General features: G+C 45.0%; 3 protein-coding genes across 3 annotated transcripts in view; 2 read left to right on the forward strand and 1 right to left on the reverse strand.

The window, feature by feature from the left end:
- Positions 1–112, reverse strand: part of HGSNAT (heparan-alpha-glucosaminide N-acetyltransferase) — an 11,939-nt gene extending 11,827 nt beyond the window's left edge. The window contains exon 1 of the mRNA XM_009881145.1: positions 50–112. Coding sequence (XP_009879447.1) covers positions 50–112 — 63 coding nt within the window. The remainder of the gene's footprint in view (positions 1–49) is intronic.
- A 170-nt stretch (positions 113–282) lies between these two features.
- On the forward strand, positions 283–1,845 carry POMK (protein-O-mannose kinase). The gene is made up of 2 exons (XM_009881139.1): positions 283–570; positions 1,072–1,845. Exons 1-2 carry the CDS (start codon positions 283–285, stop codon positions 1,843–1,845), a joined length of 1,062 nt encoding a protein of 353 aa, XP_009879441.1.
- Positions 1,846–9,148: 7,303 nt separating this feature from the next.
- Positions 9,149–11,390, forward strand: SMIM19 (small integral membrane protein 19). The gene is made up of 3 exons (XM_009881147.1): positions 9,149–9,216; positions 10,045–10,169; positions 11,323–11,390. Exons 1-3 carry the CDS (start codon positions 9,149–9,151, stop codon positions 11,388–11,390), a joined length of 261 nt encoding a protein of 86 aa, XP_009879449.1.
- Positions 11,391–12,699: the final 1,309 nt, after the last annotated feature.

The raw sequence follows: 12,699 nt of genomic DNA on the forward strand, positions 1-12,699 counted from the left end.
GCTGTGTTTTCCGGGGTCAAGCGGGGCGGCCCGGCAGCCCGGGCCCTACCGCTTGGCAAGCCGGAAGGATGAACAGCGAGGCCGGCGTCGAGCTTGAAGCCGCTTTTAACATATACCGCTGCCACGCGTGGCCTTTCTCGTAGGCTGCGGGCTCAGGACGGCAGTGTCTGCGAGGCAGCTGTGGAGCCTGCAATGAAAAAGCCCCGCAGAGGTTCGTCCCCCGGCTGGGAAGAGGGTCCAGCTTAGCCTCCGGCTGTCCCGGAGAATGCAGAAGGCACGGCCATGGAAAAGAAACCACACTTCGTTAGGAGGGAGTTTCCTCCCAGGGAGGTGTCGGCTGTCTCCTGTGTGTTACTGCTTGCGGCCGTCCTGCTCCTTAATGCCCTGCTCTACCTGTACCTCAACAAGTTTTACACCTCGGCAGGACGTGCCGAAGCGGACCCCAGCCTCTGCCCTTACGGGTACTTCAAACTGGGAGCGGTGAAGAATTGCTCCCCGTGGCTCTCCTGCGAAGCCATAAATAGGGAAGTCAGGAAACTCAAGTGTGTTGGTGAAGGCGCCGTGAAAAAGGTGAGTTTGGTTTTCCTTTTTTCTCTCCTGTGGATAAAGAGCTTTCACTGTTTGCCGCCTAATTAATGCCCATACTGCTGTTATAATCCTTGCAGCAGGTAATTACTGTAGACATCCAGGGGCATATGGCTACTGATGAGGTGCACAGAACAGGTAGGAGAACCTGACGCCAAGCGACATCCAGCTACACAAACAAAATCACAGAGATCAGTGAAGTGCTTGTGGAGCATGGTACATTTGTGGCACTGACTGGTTGGGTGGTATAAAATAATTTGTCTGCATTGTCCATTTCCAAAGAAAACTTAGGAAATCACGATCTAATTATGACGTCGGTAAAGGCTTGCTGTGACAGGTACATGGCCCTACCTAAAGGCTTGACTGTGCCTGGTGACTGCAATTTGCAGTTGTGACTAGGCAGTAACTTGGAGATCAGTGGCAGCTGGTAGCAGTTGGTGGAAGAAGGCTCTCCATGCATCTTACATGTCTCTTGTGTGTTCTCAGGTCTTCCTTTCTGAGTGGAAGGAAAACAAAGTGGTCCTCTCACAGCTCACCAACTCAGAGCTGAAGGAGGACTTTCTCCACGGACTGAAGATGCTGAAAGCACTTCAAAGCAAGCATGTTGTCCGGCTACTTGGCTACTGTGAGCGGCAGTTCACAATTCTCACCGAGTACCATCCCCTAGGCTCCCTGAGGGGCCTGAATGAAACTCTGCACATCCCCAAGTACAAGGGCATGAACACCTGGCATCGCAGGCTGATGCTTGCTATGGACTATGTGAGCATCATTCGGTACCTGCACAGCAGCCCTCTGGGCACCTTAGTGATGTGTGACTCGAATGACCTGGACAAGGTCCTCTCTCAGTATCTCCTAACAAGTGACTTTCACATCCTGGTGAATGATTTGGACGCTTTGCCTCTTGTGAACAGGAGTGCTGGCGTGCTGGTGAAGTGCGGTCATCGGGAGCTCCGGGGTGAGTTTGTTGCTCCTGAGCAGCGTTGGCCCTATGGAGAAGAGGTGCCATTTGAGGACGACCTCATGCCTCCCTATGATGAAAAAACAGACATCTGGAAAATCCCGGATGTCTTCAATTTTTTCTTGGGCCACGTTGAAGGAAGTGACATTGTGCGACTGCATTTGTTTGACATCCATGCAGCATGTAAGAAGAAGGACCCGGCTGAAAGGCCTTCTGCCCAAGAGGTCTTAGACACCTACAGGAAAGTTTTAACTCTGCTTATTCGGGAAGCGGCCATGCCTGGTACTAGGGAAATGTTATAGTGAATCATGAGACAAACAACATACTGAAGTTGATACCCTTCCTATTTATTTAGCTTGCCTGAAGGGCAAAATCTCTGTCCCCAAAACTGAGAAGAAAAGAACAACTGAATTTGTACCTTTTGATTTAAAAAAAAATAATCCAATGCTGGAGCTGTGCAAGCTTCCCATCAGCATGTTTAATCTATCATTGGAAGAGGAGGAGGGAGAAAAATTAAACTGTGTGGGTGTGGGGGCAAATTTGTTCCTTAAGAAACAATAAACTTTCTTTTGCAACTTTTACACAAAAACTCTCTTAAAAAATACAGAAAAAAGAGTTAAAAACCCCAAAATATTGGTCCACTTAAACTGATTGGCAGAGGACTGGAGAGCAGAGACCAGGGCATGTCCCCCACAAGCTTTGCTCTGATTCCTGTGGCTTTGGCCCATGTCTTATCCACAAAGCTCTCACTCACTTCCCCATGGAGTAAAAACAGTCGTCACTCAGAAAGGAGTACGCCAGTTCACTTCAGGTTTTGGTGAACCCCGATGCCAGAGCCCCAACAGCAGTCTCTCCCTGCTGGCTGGGGAATGGGTTGTTTTTGGAGCTGTATGGCCATTGCTCTGTGGGCCCCATAGCCCACAACAGCAAGCATGTGGCCACTTTGTAAGCAAGCAGATGATGCAGATCCCAAAGAGACGGCTTGCAGACATGTGCTCTTGGTTTTCAAGCCTTTGCCCTGTGGTAACCTCAGATGGGCTTTTTGGAGATGAAGCTGTAAAACAGTTCATCCTGTTGATGCTCATCCTCATCCTCATGCTCTTTTTTAATCCATAGAAACCCTGAACACTTTAGAAGAGAGCTGAAGTGTATCTTTTTTCATTCACATACGCAGGCTAAGTCATCGTGACTTGATGGAAGGGGGGAGAACAAGGAAACGGAAATGTGACTTCCTTCCACAGCAATGAGCTTTGAACCTGAGCTTTGGAAAATAAACCCCCTATATTTAGAGCATACAATGTTATTGGGTCTGAATTCAAAGCCCACTAAGCATAAAGAAAGGCTGCTTTTTCATTCAATGTGCTTTTGGTACCTACGTCGATGTTACAGCCTGGTACCAACAGCTGGAGAGGAAGAATAATGATGCCTTAATCCAGCAGTAGGCTCTGTTTGGTGGGATTGGGATGTACTTGTTCTCTCAGTGAAAAAAACAGGAATAGTATGAATGAGACACATGGACCCTACCATTACGCACCTGAGGACTTTCTGTTCTATGGACTAGGTCTTTGAAAGACCTAAGGGCCTGAAACAACTTTCATGTTTTGACTTGAGAGGTGGTTTGCAAGCAGAGAAGTACATGGTCCTTTCTGCTGAAGAGTTTGGTTCTGTTCTTTGCTGTGCTGGTATTACTCTCCACTGTTTTACGACTACACTGAGAATATGCAGTCAGTTTGTATACATAATGTTCAAATGCACCTGTGTTCTATTGCTACCAAAATTTTATTATAAATGGGAAAACTTTCCGCAAATTACTAAATTCATACCTAATTTCATACAATGCCAGCAGGAGCCCTTTAAAGACTGCTCATTATTGCCTTCCTTTCCCTCTGGGCAGTCTATTTTGTTAAATTAACTGATTTTTGCCATTTTTCACTTGTGTAGTCCTTCCTGGCAGCTTTCCTGCTCAGGTTGTCGGGAAGCAAAGCTCAAAAATCAGGGTCTCCAAAAGAGAACAATGATTTTGTATTCTTCATGTTTGTTTTGGACTTTGACTCAAAGCACCTTATAGAAGCCTGGGTGAAAAAGCATGCTCTCTCTGTTGTAATTGCATTGTCCAGCCCATGCACTCTTGAGTTGTTATTATCAGGGTTAGAGTTCTACAGTTCCAGCATGAATCCAGGATGTGCAACGGTTGGAAAAGCATCCTGTTACAGCTCCTCAAAGCCAGGGATCAAGATTTGGAGGGCCAAGAGTCAAATCTTTTGCATGCGCCCCCAGCAATAACTTGTTACCTCTTGTTAGCCATCATGTATGCTTGAAAGAAAAATCAGCATCTGATGGCTGTGAAGTAAACATACCATGTGTTTTTATGAGAGTAGCAAGGACAGACAAGAAGAACCTGCCAAGGTTCATATGGTGGTCTGTCTCAGTTAAGACAAGTTTCTGCTTGGATTCTTGCTTTGTTGTGTACTGTTGCACCTTGCAAACAGCCATAATAATTTCACAGAGTGAAAGACAAATGAGGACAAATTCTGGTTCCGAATAATTATCTTGCCATAGAGATGTCTCTCTGTGCCTGGATGACATAGTTACAATTTTTTTTAAGAAAAGGTGTCTCCCTAAACATTCACCCTAAGCATGTCTCTTCCCCATTCCCTGTCCTTCAGCTTCTGTGTTGTCCAGTGTTGTATTTCAGCAGGAATAAATTACATTTGTTCTGAATACAGCATTATGGAACTTCAAAGTTTCCTTTTTGGCATGTTGTTTCCGTCTATGAGGAAACACTAGATGGCAGCATGAAGGTCATCTTAGCATTAGTTACTAGCAGTTGCAGGCTCTCATGCCCAAACGTAGCCAGGATCTGGCCTCCATGGAGCCAGATTTTTGCTAGCAAACTTCCATAAACCCCTAAAAGATCTCATTGTCTTTGCCTTAGCAAGTCCGTAGTAACAAGACAGATAGATATAAGGGCTGTCAGAAGAGCCACATACACCTGTTGAAGGGGCTACCTCCCCTTTAACTTGCCCATGGTATTTGTGGACTTTAACGTTCCTTTTAAGCTCAACCTGGTGCAACCTCAACCAAGTTTCAGTGTCACCTCCTTCCAGTCTTTCAGTAAAATCAGAGGAGTTTGCACCCTCTCCATCTTTCTGTTCTTCCTCACTAACCCCTTCCACAATCTCAAGACTGCATGAATCCCATCCTTCCCACATTTCCAGCTTCTTTTCCCTTAAAGGGAAGAGGCAAGGCCTCACAGAGAGGGAAAAAGAGGCAGGACAGCTGTACATGCAGTTGTCTCCCCTCTTTCTAATTCTTTCTGTTGGCCATTTCAGTTTTCACCACCAATGACAGCCTTGGATAAGCATTCAGGGGTTTTGCTGCCTCAGTACAAGCAGCTCTTTTATGGCTGGTGGAAAACATCAAAGGATGAAGAGCAGAAGAGGCCTGTTCACAGCTGGAAGCCTGCAAGTCCCTCTCCTCATGCACTCCCCAGCCAGCTATAGACCAGTGGACATGATCTTCCTTGCCAAGACCACTGCCACAGCTATGCCTAACCTCAACAACAGCTGCTGGTTCTCATCTCAAGCTCAAATCAAGGGCGCCACATTCCCTGTCCTTTCCCACAAAAGATGCTTCTCCTGGGATGGTTATTGCCAGGTTTCCTATTTTATCCCTGTTTTTCCATCCCGAAAGTCCAGCCAAAGAAGCTGCACAAAGACGCAGGCCACACAAGGAGAAGGAATGCTACTGGTGCTCATCCCCTTCAGAAAACTTCAGAGGACCTGGTTCCCCAAACCACCCTAGGTGGTCAGTGACAAGGCAGATATGGTCCCAGTGGTCCCAGGGCTTTTGTTTGCTGCCATTATGAAGTTGAAGGCCTTGGGTCTGGCCCCTTGCCCAGTGAGAGAACAACCCTTTTGCTGAGGTCAGTGATCTGCTCCACCTTGTCCTTCCCTTTTGGGCAATGCCTCTTCTGTCATCCCTGCAGCAGGCCCACAGCACATCCTGCCCACCCCATCTGACCAGCTAGACAAAGAACCAAAGCAGAGACCATCTCCCAGACTCAAGAAATAGTACCTGGTTCCCAGATTGAATCCCCTGGGACACTGCTGTGCCAGCAGTGGAGGAGACAGGGAGACCTTGGACATGCCAGCTGAGCCTGCTGACAGTCTGGCTGTGGGTGCCAACTGTGTCAAGGCACCTGGACACACTACTGGTATGGCATGCTCTACCTTTGGTCCCATGCTGTTGCCAAAACAATTTACCAGTGGATTTCCCAATAAAGTTTAGCCCTTACCAGGCAGGTTTGTACCACATGATATAGAATGGAAACAGCCTGTTTCAGAACAGAGTCCCAGATTCAGTTCACTGAATAACCACAGATAACCACTGTCGAGGTTATGCTGTTCTCCTTTCCAAACTGCCTGCAGTCTTCTAGGTGGCTCCAGTCTGATGTAGTGTGTTTCCCTTTGTGTGCCGTGAGTTTCAGAGTGCATCCTAAAAGCACTCCTATAACACTAAATCCTGTACAGGTGAGCAGCCTTTAAGGAAACTCATTTGTATGTTCAACACCATCAGATGTAAAAAGTATTGCATGCATATCTACACCAGCTGCTATGTAGGTCTGTGTAAATGCTTGGGAAATAAAATGGACACAACCTATTTAATTGAACAGGGGAGTTGGGTTTTTTCTTTTGTTTGGTTGGGTTTTTTTTTTCTTTTTTGAACAATACTTTTAAAGTCTGTGTTACTCTGTATTTAATAGAGTGGTAACTATTAAGTGTATCAAAAGTTTAGAATACCACACAAACTTTTTGAAATTCTATCACAAGCTCTAAACCAATATTTTCCTTTGGTGCCACATAAACAAAACATCATATCATTATCTTTGTGTGAAACAGAGGCAGTGCTGTTTGCCAAATATAATTTGTGAGATATTTGGCAGAATTTGCAACTGTAAACCGATTCTATCATTATGACTGTAATGTCTTACCAACAGTCAAGAGACCCTGGGAACAAGAAAAAAGTGGTTATCAAGTTCTTCTAGCATGATATAATGTGTATATTTGTAGAGTTCATCCAAATAAATTATATGCTAGATGGTACTTTTAAAAAAGAAAAAGGATTTTATGGTTTTATTTTAATTGAAATACTGTATATTTGAGATGACCGCATGATTTCCAATAATTGTCAGTCTGTGTTCTGAAGTCTCTAATTCAGTATTTATCAGGATTAAATGGTGAATATATTTACATTACAGTGACATTTATGTCTCAGCGATTTCTGATTCTGTTTAGCTCTGGGTAACTCAAAATCCATTAAAAATTATATATTTATATATGGAGACACAGACAGATTCTTTGGCCATAATTTTCAAAAGAACAAGCTTACTGTTAGATTCCAACATTCACATTTTGGATATGAAGTAAGTGGATTTTCAAAACTGATAATATTCAGCAGCTTTCAGTCAAATTCATAGTAGTTGCTGGATGCTAAGGACTTCTGGAAAGTGAATTCTTTCCCTGTAGAGCTGGAAGACCCTTTTCAGCAATTCTCTTGATAAATCGATGGGACTGAAGTGGGTGCTTTTATCAAGTACATGCTAGAATTCTTTGTGGAATTAGCAAAGTTCCCACTTTTGTAAAAGTTGTGATTTTTTTTTTTTTTTTTCAATTAAATCACAAAGCTATGTGGTTTTGTCCCCACCAGCTGCTTCCTGTGAGGGGCTGTGTCTCACCCATAGCTGAAACTCCCCAGGCCTATTTGTTACTGTGTAATGTTGAAAATCTAGCCATGAAGCTTGGGTCTCCATTAGCTACATTTTGCCAGAATAGTTTATGCCAATCCCATGTATTATTATTAGATATTATTTGTTTGGTGCCTGCATGCTTTGGTCACAGGCCAGGATCCTGGCGGTCAGATGCTATACACACACAGTACAAAATGACAGTCCTCTCCCTACAAGCAGCTATAGTATAAGAAAATAGAAAACAACTCATGTCCTCATGCATTAACAGCATACACAAGCGTTGGTTATCCCATGCCACCTCATCCAAGCTAAAAATAAATATGGTGCATAATCTACACAGACAGGTCACACCATTTCTCCTGCACATAATGACAACTGCAAGGCCTGACTTTGCTCTGCCCAAATTCAACAGCAGCTTGCATTCCCATTTCTGAAGGTGTTTCAGGAGCCTAAGACTGAAACAAAAGCCCAAGCTATATAAAAGGAAACAACAGTGTACCAGGACAAGCTAACCTAGGCTTAAGAGTCAACCAACTTTGGTATTTGAACCAGATTCCTCAAGGAAGTCACGCAGAAGGTCTACACTCCCAGAATTCTCATCGCTACAGGCCAGCAAGTGGGAGATCACCCCTTTTTCTCAGGTTTGCAAGGCTGTCATACTCACTGCAGTGCCAGATGTTGTGCTCCTCAACCCAATCCTGTCCTACACGCTGCTTAACATTTGCTAATTTCAGAAGGGTATGTGGGGGAAGAAAATCTCTCTCTGCCTATCTTCTCGGTTGGGGGTGGGTGGATTATCTGAGCCTTAAATCAAGCATTTAATTAAATCAAACAAATCAGGCACCTGCTGAGTGAGGCAGAGTCTGTCCCTGTGTGCTGGAGGTTGCAGAGAAAACACTGAGACCTGAAGTCATGCTTTGTGGATGCGGGCCTTGGTTTCCTCCAGATGGGAAGCTGGGTGCAGAGTCCTGGGGCATTCCAGTCCCTTCCCAGGTTGTCCAGAGAAGAGCTGCAGGGTTAATATAAATAGTGCCTTTAGATACAGCTTCAATACAGTTTCTCTACACCCCATAGAAAGCAGTGTGATCTCAACTGATGTCTAGAGGTAGTAGTGAAATATAAGGAGCACCCAAGTTATTTAAGTTTATTCTTTCCATTTTTCTTCCACAGGCACGTAATGCTTTCTTGTCAGGCCTGTTACCAGAAAGGTTCAACATACTAAAAAATCAAACAAAAAGCCTCAACTTCACAACAAACTGTTTAAAATCCCTGTGAAACCATGCTTAATTAACTGTTTTCTCTCATGTTGCGTAAGTGATACTCTTTTTTTTTCTTTTAGTGGTTTCCACAGTTCTGTGCATGGGTGCCATCCCGATTTAATGACCTAGAATTATGTCTAATTGCTGTTCTACTCTTCTTTCCCACACCATGTGGGGCAAGGAACTTTTCTCATGATAAGTGCCTTAGCTTTTTATTTTTTCATATTGTCATTTTCATTCATATCCTTTTATATCCTGATCTGAGGCCTCTTAAAATTAATCTCTTCCATAGCACGTTAAGAGAGTGACTTGGCACATCTTGCACTCAGAAAATGGCTCCCCAAAGGATGGTGTTTCCTAGGCTGGTTGGACATTTGGAAAGCGAGTGCTATCCAAATGAGGTGTCTAGACTCCCTTTACTCAGAAAGCTGTCAGAGTACTTCCTGGGCACAGGAGAACTCATTCTGAATGTTTGACATAGGTTAGATAAATCATGCCCTCAAAATACTTGGTTCTTCCCCTCATTGTCTTTTAAAGGGTGAAGACAAATAACCATAATATAAGCACATACCCCAAATATGCGTAAAGTGAAGGGAGATGAACCATATCCATAATGTCTACATTGTAATAGTTCTAGTGTCTGAAGGAAGACAAGGTAAAAGGAAGTATCAGGGCCAGAGGTGGATAGAAAGTAGCAGGAGAAGGACAGCACACCTAGCCTATCATGTAGCTCATAGATGCCACATCAGGCGGTAAAAAAAAAGCGTGCGTGTGTTTGTGTTAGAACATCCTCTGCCTCGTTCATCTGTTTATCATTAATGAACAGATGTTCATCATTAAGCAGTTCAGACAACTTTTCGAGTTTCTAAACCAAAAACGCTTGCTCTGCTCCACCTTTTCTGCCAACGCATAATCCTAGAATTGTGCTTTTTGGCATCAGGAGCGTATGGACCACAGGAGTAAGCTGTTACTCAAGCATCTGAATATCCAGCAACTCCCATTTTGGCACAAGGCAGGGAAAGAAAAAGAGGCAAGATTTTTCATGAAGTGCTGTTTCGATTTGACAACCTAAAGTGTCAAATTTAGTTCCTATGTGAAAAGTGAAAGCTCGTGACAACCCGAACCTTTTTCTCTTGACACCATGCGCTGCTAAGCGATGTCCCACATGATTCTGCTGCCACAGAGTGAGCACCAGCCCAGGCGAGCAAAGGCGGCTTTTGACTGCGCCTGCCGGGTGCTCAGAGCTGCTGAATTCACACCTCCACTGCCCCTCTACCCGCCTGCGCGTTTCCCCTCAGAATCTGGCACCGTGAAAGCAAAAAGACTGTTATATCCCCCGTGTCTGGGCGAGAAACTGTCAACTGCTTATGTCCTCTCGCCCACGGACTGGTAGATAAGGGCTGCCGCCGGGAAGCGGCCGCGCCGACCCCACGTGTAGCCGGGCGGGCCGGGCCGAGCCTCTCACCGCCTTGCCACCCCTTCCCTTCTCGCAGGAACAAGAGGAGGATCATGCGCATCTTCACCCTGCCCCCAGCCGCCGAGACGCCGCCCGAGCCCAACTTCTACGACAGCATGAAGAAGATCCGCCTGCGGCAGCAGCTGGAGATGTACTCCATCGGTAAGTCAAAGGAAAGAGGGGGCTCCCCCGGGCCTGTGGGGTTACGGGGGACGGTTCCTGCAGGGCGGGCCTCGAGCCGGGCTGCCCTCGTGCGGTGGGGACACCGGGGCGGAGCGCCGCTCCCCCGGCAGCGTGCGAGCAGGGGTTCCGCAGCAGCGCGGGTCACGGGATCGAGGCGTGAGGAGGCACGGGGTGAGGGAGCGGCCGTGCGGTTCTCTCCGAGCTGTCGAAACAAGTCCGATGTTGAAGTTAAAAAGAGCTGGGAATGTCTGAACGTTGTCAAAACGTGGATGGATTTGTAACACTTAAGAGGACTGTGGAATATCAAGTAATTCAACTTCATAAACGGAAAATAAATGAAAGTTTTACTGTACCAACAAGTGTTGCTGCTCCCATCTTAATGTTGAAGGTCAGGATGGAGGTAGGAAAGAGCCCCATGCCTCTCATGTTCCAGAGGTTCAATTCAGAGAAACACCTGTACTTGCTTCACGTCTGCCATACATGTATGCCTAAAGGAAATATGGGCAAGAAATACTGAATGTGTTGAAACCACTTTTTAAATGTAAAGGCTTAACGTGGAGATTCTTAAACCAGGCCATTGCATTCTGTAGGAAGCACATCCTTTTTTATTCCTACAGAGGAATGCCTGCTGTCATTCGTTGTTGGTGTTTGATCCACCACACGCAAATCTTTCATCTCCCTTTGCCTTGCTAACCAGATTAATTTTGAAGTCTATGTAGTTGTTAGCTTGTGGCTTGTACATTGTGGAAGAGATGAGTGATGTGGAGATCAACTTTGTGACTAATGAGCTGTTCAAGTCATCTGTAATAGTACTTCTGAAGCCATTGTCTTTAATTATATTTTTTAAATGAAAGGACCTGAATGGAATCATAGTTTTCTGCCATTAATTTACTGACATTTTGCTATGACCCTACTGTTCAGCCTGTCCAAGGCCATATGCTAAAGGACTAGTTCCACGTGGTGAGTGAAACTTCCCCTTCTGTGGCTAAACGGTGAAATTACATTCTCTATTTCTTAATTGTTATCACATTTATACATGTATATATATAGATATCTATACATGCACACACATATATATGCATGTATATAATAAATGGTATAATCGATGTTGATCCGTGTTTCTTTTTTTCAGCAAGGAAGTACGAACAGCAGCAGCAGCCACCAAAACAGACTGAAAGTGTACAGCTCTCAGTGGAATGAAGCCCACAATTGTAGCAACTCAGGATATATTTCCAGTGCTGATGATAAGAGTCAGTGTGGAGCTATTTTCAATGCCTCTTAATTCATACATAGCTGAAGGCAAGCAGGAAAGGAACGGGACTCTCCTAAAAATTTTATTCTTGGTAGCTTTTCTCTGAGCCCCGTGAAGTAAACTGAGTGCCTACTGAAACATTCAGCATGAAAGTACTGAACACAGGATAGACCTGCTCAGAGAAACCTGTGAAGGTAGAGAAGTGCAGTCTTATCAATGTTTTTAATGATTTCTCTCTCTGCCAGCACCTTGGAAATCAGCTCCTACCTTCTCTGGTAGCGGCACCCTAGAGAAAGCAAGGCAGTACCTATCTGCCTGGAAAGCTTTTTGTTTCTTGGTCCCACATTTGCTGAATGCGTTCAGTAAATGTGAGTAAAGATACTGTGGCCTTACTGCCTAGCAAAGGTGAACAGCTTTGACAGCCTGGAGTGTCGCTGGTGGTAGTGCAGAAAGATTCTGCTCTGTGTTTATCTGGAGGTTGCATATGCAATACTGTGAACCTTTCCTGGAGAAACTGTGAGAACTGAAAAGTACACAGTGAATTGCATGTCTAGAAGACACTTAAAAGCCAATACTGTAATGGTAATAGCAAAGATGGTTAGCTTAATTCAGCCAAATTGCTTTCAGGAATAGGATTGTCTATCAAAATTTGCATAAACAGAAAGATCAGGGCTTATCCAGAAGAGACATCACACCCTAGTTACTTTTTTCTTTCTAGGTAAATCACAAAATCAGTTAATTTAAAGAATACTGCAGAGATCACTTCTTAATAAAAGCATCTAATCATGAAAACGACTTGAAGTTGTATCATCCTGTAATTCCTAATGTTGCATGACTTAAGGGGGGCTGAGTGCTGAACATGAACAAACAGCACAGAACGTGGGGAACATGTGCCTAGAAAGAGGTTTTTTTTTTTCCAGTTCTGTGCTAAAACATATATTAAGCGGCGGTAAACAGCATTGCAGTTCTGTTCAGGTAGGAGGAAACGTGGCTTTGTTCACCGAGTCTCATTAGACTGAAGTTCTCTGTACTGCAGTGTCTGTAGGGACAGTAAAGCGTGATCCGGGCCGCACCAGCTGGGGCAGGAGATGACCAGGCGGGTTTGTCCCGGGAAAAGGGGCTCGTTCGGGTGAACCCTGGCACCTCCGTGCCGGTTCCCCCTTCGGCCATCTTCCCCGCCTGTCACCGAGGAAAACAGAAGCGTGGGGCCGAGGGCTGGTGGGAGGCAGAGCCGTTCCCGCGCAGCGACGGGGAAGA

This window comes from Charadrius vociferus, unplaced genomic scaffold (assembly GCF_000708025.1).
Source record: "Charadrius vociferus isolate BGI_N301 unplaced genomic scaffold, ASM70802v2 scaffold953, whole genome shotgun sequence".
Taxonomy (NCBI): Eukaryota; Metazoa; Chordata; class Aves; order Charadriiformes; family Charadriidae; genus Charadrius; species Charadrius vociferus.

What these genes read in the sequence shown, in the direction of transcription:
- POMK (XM_009881139.1), top strand. Translation starts at nt 283, where the DNA reads ATGGAAAAGAAACCACACTTCGTTAGGAGGGAGTTTCCTCCCAGGGAG. An exon ending in GTGAAGGCGCCGTGAAAAAG is followed by an intron (nt 571 to 1,071) that starts GTGAGTTTGGTT and finishes GTGTGTTCTCAG; the next exon opens with GTCTTCCTTTCTGAGTGGAA.
- SMIM19 (XM_009881147.1), top strand. Translation starts at nt 9,149, where the DNA reads ATGAACCATATCCATAATGTCTACATTGTAATAGTTCTAGTGTCTGAA. An exon ending in GGAAGACAAGGTAAAAGGAA is followed by an intron (nt 9,217 to 10,044) that starts GTATCAGGGCCA and finishes CCCTTCTCGCAG; the next exon opens with GAACAAGAGGAGGATCATGC. An exon ending in GCTGGAGATGTACTCCATCG is followed by an intron (nt 10,170 to 11,322) that starts GTAAGTCAAAGG and finishes TCTTTTTTTCAG; the next exon opens with CAAGGAAGTACGAACAGCAG.